Source organism: Lethenteron reissneri, chromosome 34, assembly GCF_015708825.2.
Source record: "Lethenteron reissneri isolate LAM-NWPU_2019-01 chromosome 34, ASM1570882v1, whole genome shotgun sequence".
NCBI lineage: Eukaryota > Metazoa > Chordata > Hyperoartia > Petromyzontiformes > Petromyzontidae > Lethenteron > Lethenteron reissneri.
In genome coordinates, this window is record NC_083812.1 from 6757754 (window position 1) to 6774330 (window position 16577).

The 16577-nt window shown below is 42.7% G+C and overlaps 1 protein-coding gene across 6 annotated transcripts in view; it reads left to right on the top strand.

The window, feature by feature from the left end:
• The window catches only part of LOC133350616 (phosphoinositide 3-kinase adapter protein 1-like), a 172563-nt gene extending 160065 nt beyond the window's left edge, over nt 1-12498 (top strand). For 5 of the 6 annotated variants that reach the window (XM_061565152.1, XM_061565153.1, XM_061565156.1 and 2 more), the window contains 3 exons: nt 3272-3378; nt 6206-6450; nt 9531-12498. In XM_061565152.1, the coding sequence (XP_061421136.1) occupies nt 3272-3378; nt 6206-6450; nt 9531-9633 (455 nt within the window). In that variant the 3' untranslated portion in view covers nt 9634-12498. The remainder of the gene's footprint in view (nt 1-3271; nt 3379-6205; nt 6451-9530) is intronic. The other variant, XM_061565155.1, reaches the window with a different exon arrangement.
• Nucleotides 12499-16577: the final 4079 nt, after the last annotated feature.

Consider the following 16577-nt stretch of genomic DNA (forward strand, 5'->3'; position numbering starts at 1 on the left):
TTACTGACGAATGTGAGTTTTATTTTGTAATTTGTGCATTCCACTTCTGTCTTTACAATGTGTTCAACATGCACATTTTCTAGCAAAGTGTTCGACTGCATTTTAATGATAACAATTTGTTTTAACCCATAGCTGCACGTGTTCTCATTATGAATTGTGCGTCTCCGTTCTGAATTTGTGGGACATCACAAAAGAAGTTGACATTGTATCGACAAAGCGATTATAAAATATGGATAGGGGTGGTTGTGCTGCATGTGAATTGGTAAGAGATTGATTTTAACAAGCAATACAACTTACTTGGCATGGAGGAAGCCATTCCCCGTGAGTGCAGAAAAGCTAGAGATCAATTAAGATTTTGCTATCACTGTGTAATATCCTTATAGCAGAATAAGCAAAATATATACATTTAAATGATACACCTCCAGTGATAATAACAATGCATTCAGAATGGGCATACAGCACTACATACTAAAAATGAATTTACTATTTAAAGCTTGACAAAGCTATCTTATCAGAAAACATTAAAAGGCAACGTCTCAAACAATGGTCCTTAAGTACATAAATACAGAGGACCTAATAAGAATCACATTTTTTATGTTTGCTGATGGACAGTTTTTAAACTGACATGAATAGTTACCTGGTAACTGTAAATTGGCATAAGAATTTAATTAGTGTCAGTTCCCATTGGTGTAAAATGCATTCTCCAACTTATCCGCTCTGTTTCTCTGGCCCTCCGTATGTATGCGCTTTGAAGGACCATTCAACAAAATGTAATCTTGTTTTTATTTGTCCTTCTAAGGCCACGCTGTTATTGACGTGTGTGTTGAGGATTTTTGTTTGTTATTTGTGCTTTCACACCACTGCCAATGCAGTATAACCAATTTTTTTTTATTTCATCAGAGCATATTGCACAAGTTACATGTCTCCTAATATATGTGACCAGAGAGGTAATGACATTCTGAAGCGTTGATATCGACACGCGCATGTGGACGAAGCAGCAATTAGAGCTGGCCTACGTACAGATAATTTGCAATTAGCAAGATAAATATTGCAATAGTGAGCAAACATTTGGTGAAGGTAAAATGGTGGTCCGTTGAAAATGTCGTCTGAAACATGTGACCTGAAAAACCAGGAGCTCTTTACAACAAACTAGAGAATGTTTACAGAGGGTTTCTTCAGAGAGTTTTTTCAGTCCTGAGTTAACCCAATGTGTCCATCATTTATCCAATTTCCCAGTGATTATCTTTATAATTAGAAAACTAAAATATATTGAGAACCAGGAACTAAATTTTAAAGGCACATTTTAATAAAACTTCACGTCACAATATATTCATAAAATCATGGGTTTATATATGTATACGATATATGTAAATTATAATTTATGTTTATTAAAAAGATGAGTGTCGTTACTTTTTTTGTTCGTGTTTTAATTAAATTACATTGATAAGGTTTATATACAAAGCAGAATATTGTCTCATTTTAGTTTTTTTATGACTGTTCCTGTCAGTTATTGCAAAGTGAAATAGAAAATTAATGAGACCCAAATGCATTAATAAATACACGAACGTATAACAAAAATAAAAAATACTTTTCCAATATGGTGAGGTTGTGAAATGTGCATTGCAACTCCCTATTATCTCACTGCAGAATGACTTTGTATCCAATTAATCCCAAACATCACAAGCTCAGAAAGCATCCGAATGGTTCAGTACCCCACTGCGCTTAGTGAGTGTCTCATAGACTACAGTGCATGCTGTTAATGGGACTCTGGGCACTTGCTGAGCCCAACTGCAGGCTCAATACTAAATAACTGTTACCAAAATAGAACTATCCATGGTGCATTGCTTAACACCTGTGTTGGCTCAGGGGACTCTTATTTCACATGCATAAAGGCGTGGCCAGTAACCATAGAGAGAGAGCCTCGTATTTTTGGCACACGGTTGGGTTTACCCGGCGCTTAATATTCTCTGGCACAAAAATCCAGTACTGCTTTGAATTCCATCGTTGCAGCGAGGGGTCACCGCAGCATTTCCCCATATAATCTCCGTATTGAGCTGCGGAGGGGGAATTTGACGAGGCTGCCTGTACCCCTTCAACTGTTGAGGGCAGTGAGTAATTACGAGTGGATTTTCCATAAAAATGTGGCAATGCCATGTGGGGATTCAATAGATTATACTTGTGCATGTACTTACTCATCCTCACCAAGGATGGTCTCACACAATGGTGATTAAATGAGAGCTTTAAATTAAATGCTTTTGACTTAAGAGGCAAGCATGCTATACTTGTTGCCAATCAGCCACCCTCCACGATAACACTAAGCATTATTTTACAAAATCAGGATGCTTAATAATAATCAGACACACCTTAACGCACGTATTTGTATCTCATATGTTTTCTCAAATAAGACATGAAATGTACATAAAATATTTCAAGCGATGTGTCATTGAAAAAAAGTATATGCAATATTAAAACACACGCGGGCCTGGCATCTGAGGATGTCAGTAGATACGCACCCACTGTTGTACAATTACTATAATGTTGATTTATACAATGCAACTGCATTTCAAGACTCTAGACAGATATAATGGGAATATTTTATTTTTTATTACAGGGAGGCAGTCAGACATAGGTAGATAAGAAAGAAGATTTTGGGCTTGAACAGGCTCCAGGGAGTCAACAGCACAGACGACTGGGGAAGGGGGGGTTCCGAGTATGGGGCAGCAGAGAATAATGAGCCACCATCTGCTCAAAGTTAAGATTGGCCGGGGGCTTTTGACAGAAAGCCTTAATTGCGGAAATTGAGAATGCGTGGAGTAGAGTGAGATGAGAGGCCGGGGCAAGTCGATGGAGAATATTTTAACACGGTGTGGATATGATGTTGAAGTTGATTGAGGACTGGATTGAGAGCCAGTGGGAGGGTGATGTGGGTCTCATTTTTGGATGCAGGTGAGCATTCTGGCAGCATCAATTTTGAATCATTTGAGATTTGGATAAGATGGATTTGGGGTTGACCCCATAGAACAGAGTTTCAGTAATCGAGTCACGATATGATTAGGATCTCAGCACAAGCCGAGCTAAGGAAATTGATTCGTCTTGTTTGCCCATCCAAGAATGCAGTTACTGCCTCAAAGTACTTGTTGCCCTTTTGTCCTTACAGAGTTGGATGGAGATAGACAATTCTCACGATTCCTAGCACTGAGTGTTATTTTCTCCCAAGGTGGAGTCCTAAAGCGCGCGCGTGTGTGTGTGTTGTGTTGCCCTGTGCCCACAGGCTCCGTCAGCAGCCGCTCAAGCACTCGCAGTTTGCAGAGCCTGAGCAGCGGCGCAGAGGCAGACATCGAGGTGACTGACATTCTCACTTCCCAAGCCTCCGAGGGAGTAAGGGGACAGAGCACTGAGCGCACACCATGGTTAGCTGTGTTGTCTTGTGTTGTCTTGTTGGGTAAGAGTCGATTCATGAACAACCGGCCAACTTTGCCGTTTTAATCCGAGAAAACATTTCACAACAGCATTCATAACAAAGGCTCTGGGTTTCAATTGATTGACAGTACTTTTGCCAATTAGATTGATTCCTTACAAAACCGTCCAGGACCACAATTTAAATTGTGTCTGCAGAGAGCACAATTACACAGTTGCTGTGGTAAGCATTGCGGTGTTTTAAAATGTTGCCATCCCCAGTGCTGCTGCTAAACAAATGATTTGGCATGCTGCTGTGTTGTCAGTGATGCACAAACACAATTAACAAAAAGACTCAACACACTTGCCAAAAACACTGTGGCTTTAAAAGAAAAAAGTTTGTGATCGGCTATATTTCGAGCAGTGGTCATTGTGCTACGAAGAAGAGCCATTGCCTAAAACGGTGCCAATTACATATATATATTTTTTTAAGGCCACAGTGTTATTGAGAAATATTTTTTTTATTTTTTTTCTACTGCCACCGACACACTCAGTGTCTCCATTCACCATGATGCACGATGACACACTCGAATCTGCATTCAACGTGCCTAACATTGCAATCGCTGGTAGTTTAACTGAACTCAACTGTGGGTCAGTGTTACCTGTTTGGTGACTGTATTCATGGAAGACAGTTTCGCATTCATACGTGTCGTTGTACATGTGTACGGGAGCTGCGATGGCAATTTTTTAAAGCATACCTTCTCAAACAGAGGATAATGATGCACAAAGAGAGTGGAAGAGAGCATTAAATACATTTAGATCAAGAAAATCAGAGAGAGATAAATACGCAGTATACAGATGATCAAAGACAGGAAGAAAACAATATAGGCTCTGCAATATAGTACCCTAATCATTCATTCCAGAGTGTCGCATGACAGCTGTTAGTCCAGTGTCAGACTAGGTCTCCGCAACTTACAGGTGTTGAATCCGCTGATAAGTTACTCACGATGTGTAATAGACCTAATAATGAGGCAACCTATGCTTTGAAATACATGGATATTAAAACATCCTTGTAACTTTGAACGAGAGGTGGAGTGGCCGAGACTTGTGTAGTTCCAATTGATTGTGTGTTTTGTTTTCGTTGCCGGTGACTGGGAAGCTCACAGTTTTGAGCCAGCACCTTTGAGTTTGAATTCTGCTTTGTCAGCCACTCATGTTTAAAGTGGGTTCTCAAGTTTACCAAGAAGTCGAACTTAGCCCAGTTACTGCACAAAAAAACACACCAAAGCATGAGATATGTTTTTTAAAAAGTAATTTGATGTATTTCGGCCTGGAATTTAAGAAGAAAATAGTTGTATTTGTAATGAGCCCTCTGGAACGTATGAGGAAGGAATGTATGTGTGTTGAACCTCTTTCGCACCCTACGTAGCCAACCGTGCTCATTGGTTGGCCATTGTCTGACACAGGGTGATGCACCGCACACTCAAAGAGTTCCAAATGGAAAGGTTCACTTGAAATGTAATTAGGAGAAAAGAGCAAAAGTATAAATACTACATCTACCTTTTTCAGAGAGAGAGAGAGACCATTACGTGGAGACTGGTGAATACAGAAACCAATCTGGGTTGAGCACACTGTTCACTCAAGAGCTTGATGGTCCTGGTTATCTCAATGCTTTGTGGGAGAACTTAGCAAGGCAGTCACATAATTTGCACGTGAATTACAGAGGCTTTCTGATGTAGATGTGCAATAAATCAATTTCGCTTAGAAGTACATTAATATTGCAATAAGTGAGTCACCTGCTTTGAGTGTTGATAAAAAAGTTGCTTATTCCAATGATGCATTATGTAACAAAAAAGTTAGGTTCTCTGTGTGTGAAGAATTTATCCTTTTTTTGTTTTAGATTTGTATTGTTTACATTAAGTTCATTTTGGGTTGTATTTTCATTTCACCTTTGTCTATTGTGAACAGAAACAAAAAGACCCCAGAGAATAATGATGGTAGCCCTTATATTGTTAAATAACCCTTGCAAGGGGTTGCTTCCGTTGTGTAACGGTTGGCACACTGGACTTGCAATCCAGAGGTCATCGGTTTGATTCGATTCGATCTCTGGATGTGGCAGGTTGAAAACATTGGTGCAAGGTTCTTAAATCCCACTGCCTCTGTCCACCCAGTGGTATAAATGGCTTCCCCACAGTTAGCCGCGTGTGCTCGGGCAAAGAGTGGCTACTCCCACCTCTTCACAAAATGTCTCGCCAGCAGTGAAGAGTTGGCCAAAAACACCCACTCGAGTGGCTCTTCAGAGCTCCCTGTATTGGAGGACCATTTGCAGCAGTGGCGTGAGCAAATAATTGCAGGGCTGCACCTTTAATGCCGCGGTGGCGAGATGTTAACTACCTCGCCTGGTGTGCAGGAGGTCGTGGGATCGATCCCGACACTGACGCCTGTTGTACATCTGGAGTTTGCGTGTCTCTCCCCATGGTGGCATTGATTTTTCTCCCAGAGTCCTCCGGTTTTCCCCCTCCACATTTGGAAACGTTGCGTTTAGAGTATTTGGCTGCTATAAATGTCCACGTGATAAGCCACTTTGTTGAGTTATCACTTGTGGCCAGGTTTCTTCTGAAAAAGAGCTATATAGCTCATTGGGCCTTACCTGGCAAAGTAAAAAGTTGAGTTTAGTTTACCTTTTGACCTTTAAGGCAAATTGTGTGAGAGGCAAACCGCTGCCTCGTATTGTATCCCTAAGGTCGTGGAGTGGTCGGTGGGCTCGTTGAGGCCCGGAGGGGCCTAAATCTGCTGCGTGTGTGTTCAGGATGGTGAGGGCGATATGCCGCACACTATGAAGGAAAAGCGGAGGACCTCGGAGCCACCAATGTTGGAAAAGAAATGTGTTCCTCCTCTACCTGTGGGTTCTAAAAAAATGAGCTCCACATCCCCAACTGCGACTGCACCCAGCTATCCACGTCCGCACTCCGGCTCGATGACACTACAACCTCCGCAGATACAGCATAAAGCCCCTCCTGTCACACCCAGGCCTCCGCACACCCTCTCAGCCAAGTAAGTGTCACCTGCGCACGCTCTTCCAACCAGGTAGACATCACCTGAACATACTCTCTAACCAGGTAGATATCACCTGCACAAAGTCTCCCAACCAGGCAAGGTTCACCTGTGCAGATGCAGGAGCACATCTCACGTTTGTTTAAATGTTAGCTTATCAAAGTCCATGCTTGACTGTGTAAGCTTACAGGAAATAATCATTTCTTCTCACAGTTTGTACAGATAATAGATGTTGCATTTCAATTTAAACTACGTCGATTTTAAGAACCCAGTCCTGACTACTTGAAGCATTATTGTTACGTTAATCTGTCCTCGAATCAAGTTAGAAGTAATTTATTATAATTAATTTAATATGTATCCTAAATGGTGAATGTGGTCAGCTGGCTAGTATTTACTTTTCTTAACTACAGGTATGTCACATCAATTCATACAGACACAAGATTCACAGAAGACTGAGAAAAAAATGCTGAAAATTGCATTTGGTATACAATTAGCAGTAGAAACCAGCCATATAAGTGGGGACGCCATATCTATAATCAAGGTTTTTGGGTTAGATTGCATAAGTATGTGTCGTTAAACCTGCCACCACCCGACACAGCCAATTCGTCATGTTTGTCACGTAAACAAAACATGCCAATTCGTTACTAGTACGGCACACCGGCATGTTACGGATAAATTTTGGTCGAGAAAGCCGGCGTGTTAAACTGGTGCACCATATTCTTGGTTCTTTCGGTAAAGTCACGTAGAAGGGAAACAATAAAATAATAAAAAGATAAAACTATAAAATTCTCACGACGTTTCGACTGCAACACAAGCAATCATCATCAGGTGTGAACAACACAGCAAGAAAGTTTGAAAAAAGTGGCGTTTTTTTCTTAACGTCAGCACCACGGGACAGCGATTTTGGCAGTTGTTCAGATGGACGAGTCTATCTATGTTCGGAAAAGAGGAGGGGGGAGAAGAAGATAATGGAATGCGGTCTGAAAGTCACCGTAAGCGTGAACACAATTAATTAAGACGCGAAATGGTTTATCAAATCCTTCCAATGATTGCTAAGCCAGAATCCATCTTCTCGGGTTGAAATTGTCTCTGTGTTTGTATATGTGGATAGCCTCATGAACGAATCTCTCATGCATGTTGGGGTAAAGCATGTATACTCCCACCCCTTGCAGCACGTCTGACCAGTGTGGAAAATTATGCCAAAATGTCCTTCTGAGTGGCTCTCTAGAGCTCCCAATAGTGGATAACATTTTTTTTGTAATCTCAAGTTCTATTAGGTGTCTGGGTGACTCGAGTGTTTGCCCAGACAAAACAAAGAGAGTGACATCTGTGTTATAGTGTAATTGTATAATGATAATAAATCCATTGATACATTTTTTTTATTAATGCCAGTTAATGTAATCACGTAATGCAATTTAGCGATTGTGAATTGGCGATCCTATTTTATTGGCATTTGTAAAGTTCACAATAATAAACAAGCGTCAATCGACGTGATGAATCACAATGGGCAGTGCAAGCCTGCCTCACCGGATGAAATTAAGTGGTAAACAAGCTTTACAATAAACGTGTTCATATGAAAGTGGGTGTGTGTCGACTCTGGTGGCAATTGGAAATTTCGGCGCAATAGGTCACTCCTCAATTTGGAATTCCGAGCCTCGCTTGATGCCAACAACTTGTGTTCGTCAGAATTAATGAGTTTAAAACTAAGCATATATCATCGAGGGGATTGAGATTGGGGGTTTCGAGAGAGGGAGCAAGGGCCTTGGGAGTGAGAGGCAAAGATTGTGTTGTCAAGGGTGGAGGGGGGGGGCGTTAAGGGTGGCTGGGAGTCTCAATCTCTTTCGAGAAAGCGCCCATTGGAATGTATTGAAGAGGGAGGGTGTGTTGTAGAAACCCCACTTGATAGAATTTTGCTCGAGCCTGTCTTCTCAAAGAAATACGCTGTGAAATGAGTTCACGACAGTGCACGTCACCGATTTATATTAAGACATCAGTTTTTTTTTTGTCACAGCACGTAAGCTGTCCCTCTTTTTGAAAGTAATGTATTCTTATTATTTTGATCATCGGAATACCTTAACCAGGAATAACACTCAAGATGAAAAATCTTGTTTTTTTGTGGCTGTCCTCAGGACACGGTGAAATACCAGAGCAGCCACCGGCAGTGCAATTTATAATCAAGGCACACCCCGGGAGATCCGTGCAGGGCTTGTCGTGTTTACTGTGCCGTACTGCAGATAAAAGACAGCCGCAGTAGAAACGTAATTTTCCTGATGCTGTTTTCGGACATTAGTACACAGGATGTCTGTGCAGATTGTGTAGCGCTTGAAAGTGCATATTTCATCGGCTGCCTGTGCACATTATGCAATGCCTGAAAGTGTACATGCATCCATTGCCCTTCTTTAGCACGAATTGTACAGACGTTTATAAATCTACTGCTGGATGTAGGCCTCCCCATGCATTTTGATCTTGCCGATTGTTTAAACATACTTCACCATGCAGGTCAGTAGGTTGGTGAAGGGGTTGCCCAGCTCTGTTTAATATATCACTCACAACTGGTGTTAGCTGTGGCCAGTGATTGAACTAATTTTGACAGGTTCATAGCGCAATACGCAAATCACTGCACCACCACTCCAGCCTAGAATATAATTAGTCATATCCAAATGTATAACACGCACACAGTGGCTCTGTTTACTCGATTACAGTTCCTCGAAAAGAGTACTTGTATATACAGAGTACATGATTTTATATTTGGTGTGGTAAGTAAAGGTTCAGCCCTGCAATTGCTTGCTCATGCCGATGCTGGCGGAAGGCCCTCCACTAGAGGGAACTCTAGAGAGCCCCGCTAGAGGGTATTTGGCCTACTCTTCCACGCTGGCCAGACATCTTGGAAGGGATGGGAGTACCCACCCTCTACGCCACCACACGCGACCTGCGTGCGCAAAGAATTGGCCTCTGCCAATGCAGTCTTGAATAAAACACGTTCTTTGCCGATGAATTACTAGCATCCACTGCAGTCATTTCCATGCTGCGTGATCGCCGCACTGCTGCTTGTTTGTTTATACGAGTTCCCTTCCTTTCAGGGGCCGAGAGGCACCAGCAGCAGCAGGGGCGAGTCCACAGCCCGGAGGGACACCACCACCCCTGTTACCGCGGGGGAAGAGCCCACAGTCACCCAGGCAATGAGCGGGAGGTACAGTCAGGCATACCAATGGGGCCTTCTCCCACATGGGACCGAATGCAACTTGAAGGGTTATTTTAATTTTGTGTTGGGGTGTAATTGCAAAACTGTAGTAGTAATAATAATATGCAATGTTCAATGTCGTGCTAATTTAAATGTGAAAACAAATCGATGAAAGCGTTGCACACCTGTTTTGATTGCACGTGATGTATCACACGCCAAGGTTGTGTTTATGTAATGTGCGTGCACCGAAGCTCACACGGATACACGGGGCCCGTGTGTGTGTGTGTGTGGACTGCGGTTGAGCCGAAAAGTCAATACAAAAGAGGCACCTTTGGAGAGCTGATAACCTGGAAATACATTCACGGAATAAAAGTACACACTAACAGGCTTCTCATTTTCAACATTTTAAGATCGATCCACTTCAAGCCTCGCTTTTGGTTGGAGGTTTATACCCTATTTTTCTAAAAAATATATCACGATGTTGGCATTAGATTTTAAAATGGGAGGTATTCTTAAAACTCGTTCACAATGATTTATATATATAAAATCCTTTTTGTGCCAAATTAGAGTCCTTCATTATCGCTGTATAGTTCCCCCAAAACCATAGGTTTTTGCTTATCTGTAAAACTGCCCTTGCAAAAAGTCTGACATGTTCTACACACTTATATAATTCACGAAGGCATGCATACTATAATATAAATGAGACAATCATCTTTGCAAAGTTTTGGCAAAAGGTGAGCAATTGTAGCATACACCGTGGTGCTGATGACATGCAGACGCATGCCTCTGTGTCAGCGTAATGGTCACTCACCAATTCGGAGGTCCCAGCGTTTTTTTACGTTTGTGTTTTTTCTTTAAATCATCTGCGTGTACGCATGTCTTTATCTGACCATTCCAGATTTCTCTGGGCTGTGCGTCATGGCAATAAAACTCACTGCCATGCAGCCGCTGCGCTGGATTATGAAAGTTAACATGACTCAACAACATATATGATATATATACAACAATATGACTCAACAACATGTGAGCAGGCTTGGTTATCACAGCGCAGGCAGTCACCGACGAGGTTATTTTGTCAAAAGGATCCGCGTGGAACGCACAATATAGCAACTGCTCACCTTGTCTCTCACACAACACAAAACATCAGTGAACCGTGTGCGAATTTCAGCACTTCGCCTTCAAGTGAAACGTGGTTTTACAATGCAGCGGGCGCTTTTGATTGCACCTGCTGAAAACGCAACAAGTCATCGTGGGTTTGTGCCCGACACAGCAAGTGCAGCTGAGTTGTCAACATTGTGCATCGTGCCCATGACTTGTCTGGTGTCACGTCGTGAATTCACTCTGGATCATGTTTGTGAATAAATTAACGGCATGTTTTCCCCGTGCCTGTGCCTGTCCACCCAGCAGTATGCATGGGGACACCAGAGTTAGTCGGTAGGTAGCTCACTTGTGGTGGGGGGTAAAGTGTGGGTCAAATGTCTGGTCAGCATGGAAGAGTAGGCCAAATTACCTTATCGAAGGGCTTTCTGGAGTTCTCGCTTGTGGAGGCCCTTCTGCTATCTGTGGCGTGAGCCAGCAGCTGCAGGACTGCACCTTTACCTTTTCAGTGTCTGTAATCGGACTTGGCGCTTTTTGCTGTCCATCTTGTACTGAGGGATTTTACACTTTCCTTCAACAACTATGCCCTTTTCCAATATGTAATTGGTCAGATCTAATAATGATCATCATAATGTTGAACTATGTTATTTAGGTCCAACAAACGGCACAGTACTATGCACAAACATAAATTAAGATTTAATCTTAAAAATAACGGCCACAATGCCAGAGATGGTGGGATATGACCAAACACGAGCTATGAGGGATATACAGCTAGATGTGTTTTACTGAGCATGGCATTCTCTACATCCCTCGGCAACACAATGAATGTTGGAAGTAATAAAAAATGCACCCACAATGTGTAAACCTTTTGTACAAGATGCAGCTTCGCTATTGCAGCAGCTCCATTCCTCGGCAGTCGGCGAGGTGGGGTTTGTCGCAACACAAAAACCAGGTCCCAGTTTCCCAGTGTCGAGTTAGCAATGGGGAACAATAGCTACCTCCGGTGCCCAGGGTTGGACACACAATGGCTTAAACATTTTAAACGTCGTCCCCCCCCCCCCGCCCCCCGAGAGTTGCGTGACTATTGATGTATATGGAGATTAATCAATCTGTAGGGCAACACCTATGGGCCCTCTTTTTATGGGACATGAAACATATATTGTTTGCGGCCTTACAATGGGAGTGTAATTTTTTTTCTCTCAAAAGATTTATGGAGGATCATGGGACCTGCGCTTTGGCAGTACCACAATATCAGAATAGGTTTCCCTTTTTTTTTGGCAACAAAACAGGTGGTAAGATGTTAAAACACCAAACTGAAACCTTTTACAAGGAATCATGTCTGCATTAACCACAATACTTGATAATATATGCATTGTCTTTGAAACTGAGATTAGGCACGAAAGAAAGCTGTCTCTGGTATGGACCAATCAGTTTCAAAGACAATGCATATATTATCACAGTATTTTTTTTTTGCATTCTGGCCACAGGTATTGTGGTTAATGCAGACATGATTCCTTGTAAAAGGTTTCAGTTTGGTGTTTTAACATCTTAACACCTGTTTTGTTGCCAGAAAAAAGGGGTAAACCTATTCTCATTTATGGAGGATCATTAACAAAATTGTCACCTTAATCTTCCTGCACCCAGATACATATTTAGTTGTTATGTACCAATGTTATGTGTAAACGTGCATTGAATGTTATTTGTATAATAAACAGTGGATATTTTGTTAATTTTATTTTATCTCTAATAAAAAATATATTGCAAACAAACTGCTCTCAGAAAGTGTATTTGCTTTGCGTAAACAAGCATTATGGCCTCATGTGACTGTTGGTTAATTTAAATGGCACTGCTTAGGCCTAAAGCAATTAAGAACAATTAATTTAGCAAAGTGTACAGTTGCCGAAGGAGCATTCTGGCAAACTATATTGCTGAGACTTGAATAAAATTAATATTCCTCTAAACTATACACAATGCGGTGACTTCACCGTGTGTGTAGTCACGAGTGACCAGGCTGAGTCAATTCACTGCACTCAAGAAACTGATTTAGTTCAGAATCCAGAATCTCAGAAGTCCTGGTTCAGCTCTGACTTTGACTTCTGAGTCAAGAGTCCTGGCTTTGCTCTGACTTCTGATTTACTTGGCTACCAGGCATGTAAACTTTTTTTCGAAAGTGTAAAAGAGTAATATAAGCTTTACTTTTAAAAAGTAAAATCAATTCTTTGGTTCTTTCGGTAAAGTCACGTATAAAGATAAAATAATAAATTAAATAATAGCATACGACGTTTCGATTGCAACACAAGCAATCATCATCAGGTATAATGAAATAGCGACATAAAATCTAACCAGAAAACTATAGACAGACATAAGCAGACAGATGTCACCAAGATACATAGAGAGAGCAACACAGGTACAGAGGGGGGTGATCGTCTCTGTGGGGTGGCCTTAAATAGACAGAGGGGGGCGGAGGCAGTGACTTTACCGAAATAACCAAAGAATAATTCCTGCAGTCACGAAAGCTCCAAAATTAAGAAGTAAAATCAAATGGATTGGTTAACATGTGAAAAACAGCCCGTGTTATCGAATGTTATACGTCAACTTTTTGGGATGTCTTCTGGTGTCATCTGATGAGGCTGTTTATAATTAAACGTCGTACTTTAATTATGCTGAATCAGCAACGAATTGGCATGTTTTGTTTATGTGACAAACCTTACTAATTGGCTGTGCCGGGTGGTGGCGGGTTTAACGACACATTTATATTTATGCAATCTAACCCAAACCCCCCCCCCCCTCTATTCTGGTGATTTACTTGTTGAATTATAACCTGCAATTAGCCCTGCCTGTGCATAAAAAAAAATACAAGAAAAATTGCGCTGGGTAGGACGTGTGCAAGATGGAGGAGAGGGCAACTTTCTAAGACGGGCAATGGAGTGGTTTCCACGAGTCCGGTGACCCAGACCAATACCCAAGAGCAAGAGGGTGGGATAAAACTAACTATTTACCATTTGTATTTTACCAGGTAAGGCCCACTGAGCTTCATCGCTCTTTTTCTGAAGTGACCTGGCTACAAATGATAGCTCAACGAAGTGGCTTATCACGTGAACATTTATAGCAGCCCAAACACTCTTAATCTCGTATTTCTAAAGGTGGAGGGAAAACATTGGAGGACCCGGAGAAGAATCCACGCGGTACTGTTAGGACAGATCATGGAGGTCACCTACGTATTGTACATGCAGCAGCTGTGACAGCTGGGCAGAGGATCGAAAGCATTGGTGAGTTGTGGCGGGCATCAATGACTTTGGCCACAACTACACTGTGATATTTGAACTTGCACATTAAGCACGTGTGCATTTTTAATGCATGTGTAATAAAAGGACTCAGACGCTTCTTTCTGACTTCGTGTCCTTTATTGGGTTCTTGTCTTCTCCCATACGGCACTCTCTTATAGACACTGTATTTGTAGCCCCCGGCTGCTGTCGCTATTGTAGCCTCCTTCCTCTCCCCGCAGACTCTCTCCTTTCTCTATTGTAACCTCTGTCCTCTCCCTGCAGACTCGCTGCTTACTCCCTATGCAGATCCCCGCTGCTTACTCTATATGCAGACCCTCTTGGCTGCTACTCCGTGTGCAGACCCGCTGCTGACTCTGTATGCAGCCCCGCTGCTGACTGCAGCCTCCTCGCTGCTTCGGGTCGGTCACCGCTGGCCGACGGTGCCGATCCTCGCTCCCTCGTGCCCGTGGCGATCTCGCCACCCTCCGCTTTCGCCCTTCGTGGCCTCTCGTTCCTGGTCCCCCGTCACTCCCCTATCCTCTTCCGGTTCCCCTCCCTCTATAGCTTAACCCCTCTCCCCCCACGTGACCTAACTCCTCCCCTCATGACGTCACCTCCGGAGGGCCGTTTACGCCCGCATTACACATGTTTGCGTTAAAATGGTTAGGCGTGCGTGTGGTGTCAGTGGAATTTACGTTGCGCCAACTTTACGGACGATTCAGTGATCTGCGAGCTGGGATAAGGAGGCTCTCAAAACATCTTGCCGGTAAATGCTTTTCCCCGTCCTCGTGGGAATACAAAGAAGAAACTTTAAAGCTTTGCAATCAACCATGGCTTTCCGGCGCAGCCCTCTTTCGTTCAGTAATAAGACTTCTAAACATACCATAAAATATAATATAAGGTTTGATTTAACTTTTTAAGTGTTCAGTTGGGTTTAGAATGCATTGGAAACGAAAGTACTGCACAGTGGATCTAAATACACTCTGACATACTTTGAGAGATAAAATTATTTATTGATTTCATGTTCAAGATGTGTGGCCTGTGCGTCTCTCCCCGACAACCGAAAGACACAACACGTGCAACTGAATTATACTTTACAATTGACACACTTGGCCTAAACGGGTCATTGTGTTTGCTTTGAGGGAAGATAATATTTATTTTCATTTGTAACTATAACTTGCAGTGAATAGTGTCCCCAATGCTCATAGGAGCTGTTTTAAATTGATGCATTGCAGTAGAATGAATAAGCACCAACACAAGTTGGGCCTGGCAGTGTTGTAAATGACACACCAGAACAATCGTCAATCTTGAGTTGTGGTCATAAAACAATCATGAAATGGGAACGTGAACTTGATGACCTGAGACATTCGGGAAGTTGGCATCGTCTGAAGTGAGGTTTTAACAACATTCGTACCGGAAAAAAATGTCATGTTTATATAACCACACATGACCGTTTTAATTGGTCATTGCCAGGTGCTTACAATAACAGTTTTATTAATTAAAAGTGTGATGTTTTTCCTTTTTTATATGAAGGTAAATACATGAGTAATAGTGCTTTATATAAAGCTTTAAGTGTTGTAAAAGCACTAAACCAATGACAATTTGTATCCTGCTCAAGCTGTAATACATTCAAATTTAAATGCAGTCACAGGAGTTTATACATTCGTAAGAGATAGGTGCTACGTCCTTAACCACCATAGTATTATTCTACCATCTCCCATTATCCACAGCAATGTTGCTGTAACATCACGATCAACGCGTTTTCCTCTACCCCCTCTCTACCCCTTGCATTTGCTGCATATTCGAGGCCTTTGCATTACTCTACGGCGGAAGCAAGTGCCCGGCTGAATGTGACAAGATAGGGTCAAGCACAGGTCACGCTCCCAGACAAGCAACCGGTAATAGGCAAAGATGAGAACAGATGTACATTACCATCACTTTGGAGTGGAACAACACGCGCCCCAGGGGACCCTCTTGATTTCGGGTCGGTTACACATTCTTGAAATCCAACGCGTGGATCAAGGTCTCTCTATTTGGTGGGTACAAGCACACGTGCTGTATGTCTGCTGTCGGCAATCACACCCGCACTATAAAAATAGGGCCGTGTGTTCGCCGGCTTGATTTGGGTCTTGGAGAAAGAATGGACGCGGGTGGGCCCGGGGACGTGCGATTTCACGTTCCACCTCTGCCCCCCCCCCCCACCCCCTCATTATATGCCACCGGTGTTTCCAAATTAAGTGGCACTTTTCCAGAGGGAAGAAACTTTGCTTACCTATGCTGTGCATAGGCTATGCACAGCATAGGTAAGCATAGGCTATGCACGTATATCTCTGTGCTAAACCTGCGCGCCATTGGGTAGTATTCGTGGGCATGGTGGTGGGCCACGCACGCTTGTAAATCCGGCGCTGTGGAGGTGCGTGGTTGGTGGCTCATCGCACAAATTGCCGTGAAGCTCCTTTCCCGTGGGTATTGAGGTGCGGAACAGCAAAAATGTAGAATCTGCTTGGTCCATATGTATGGGATAGCGCGTTCCCCTGCTCACGCGCGTGGGTGCTCCAGTTTCCTGCCGCATGTAAACACGT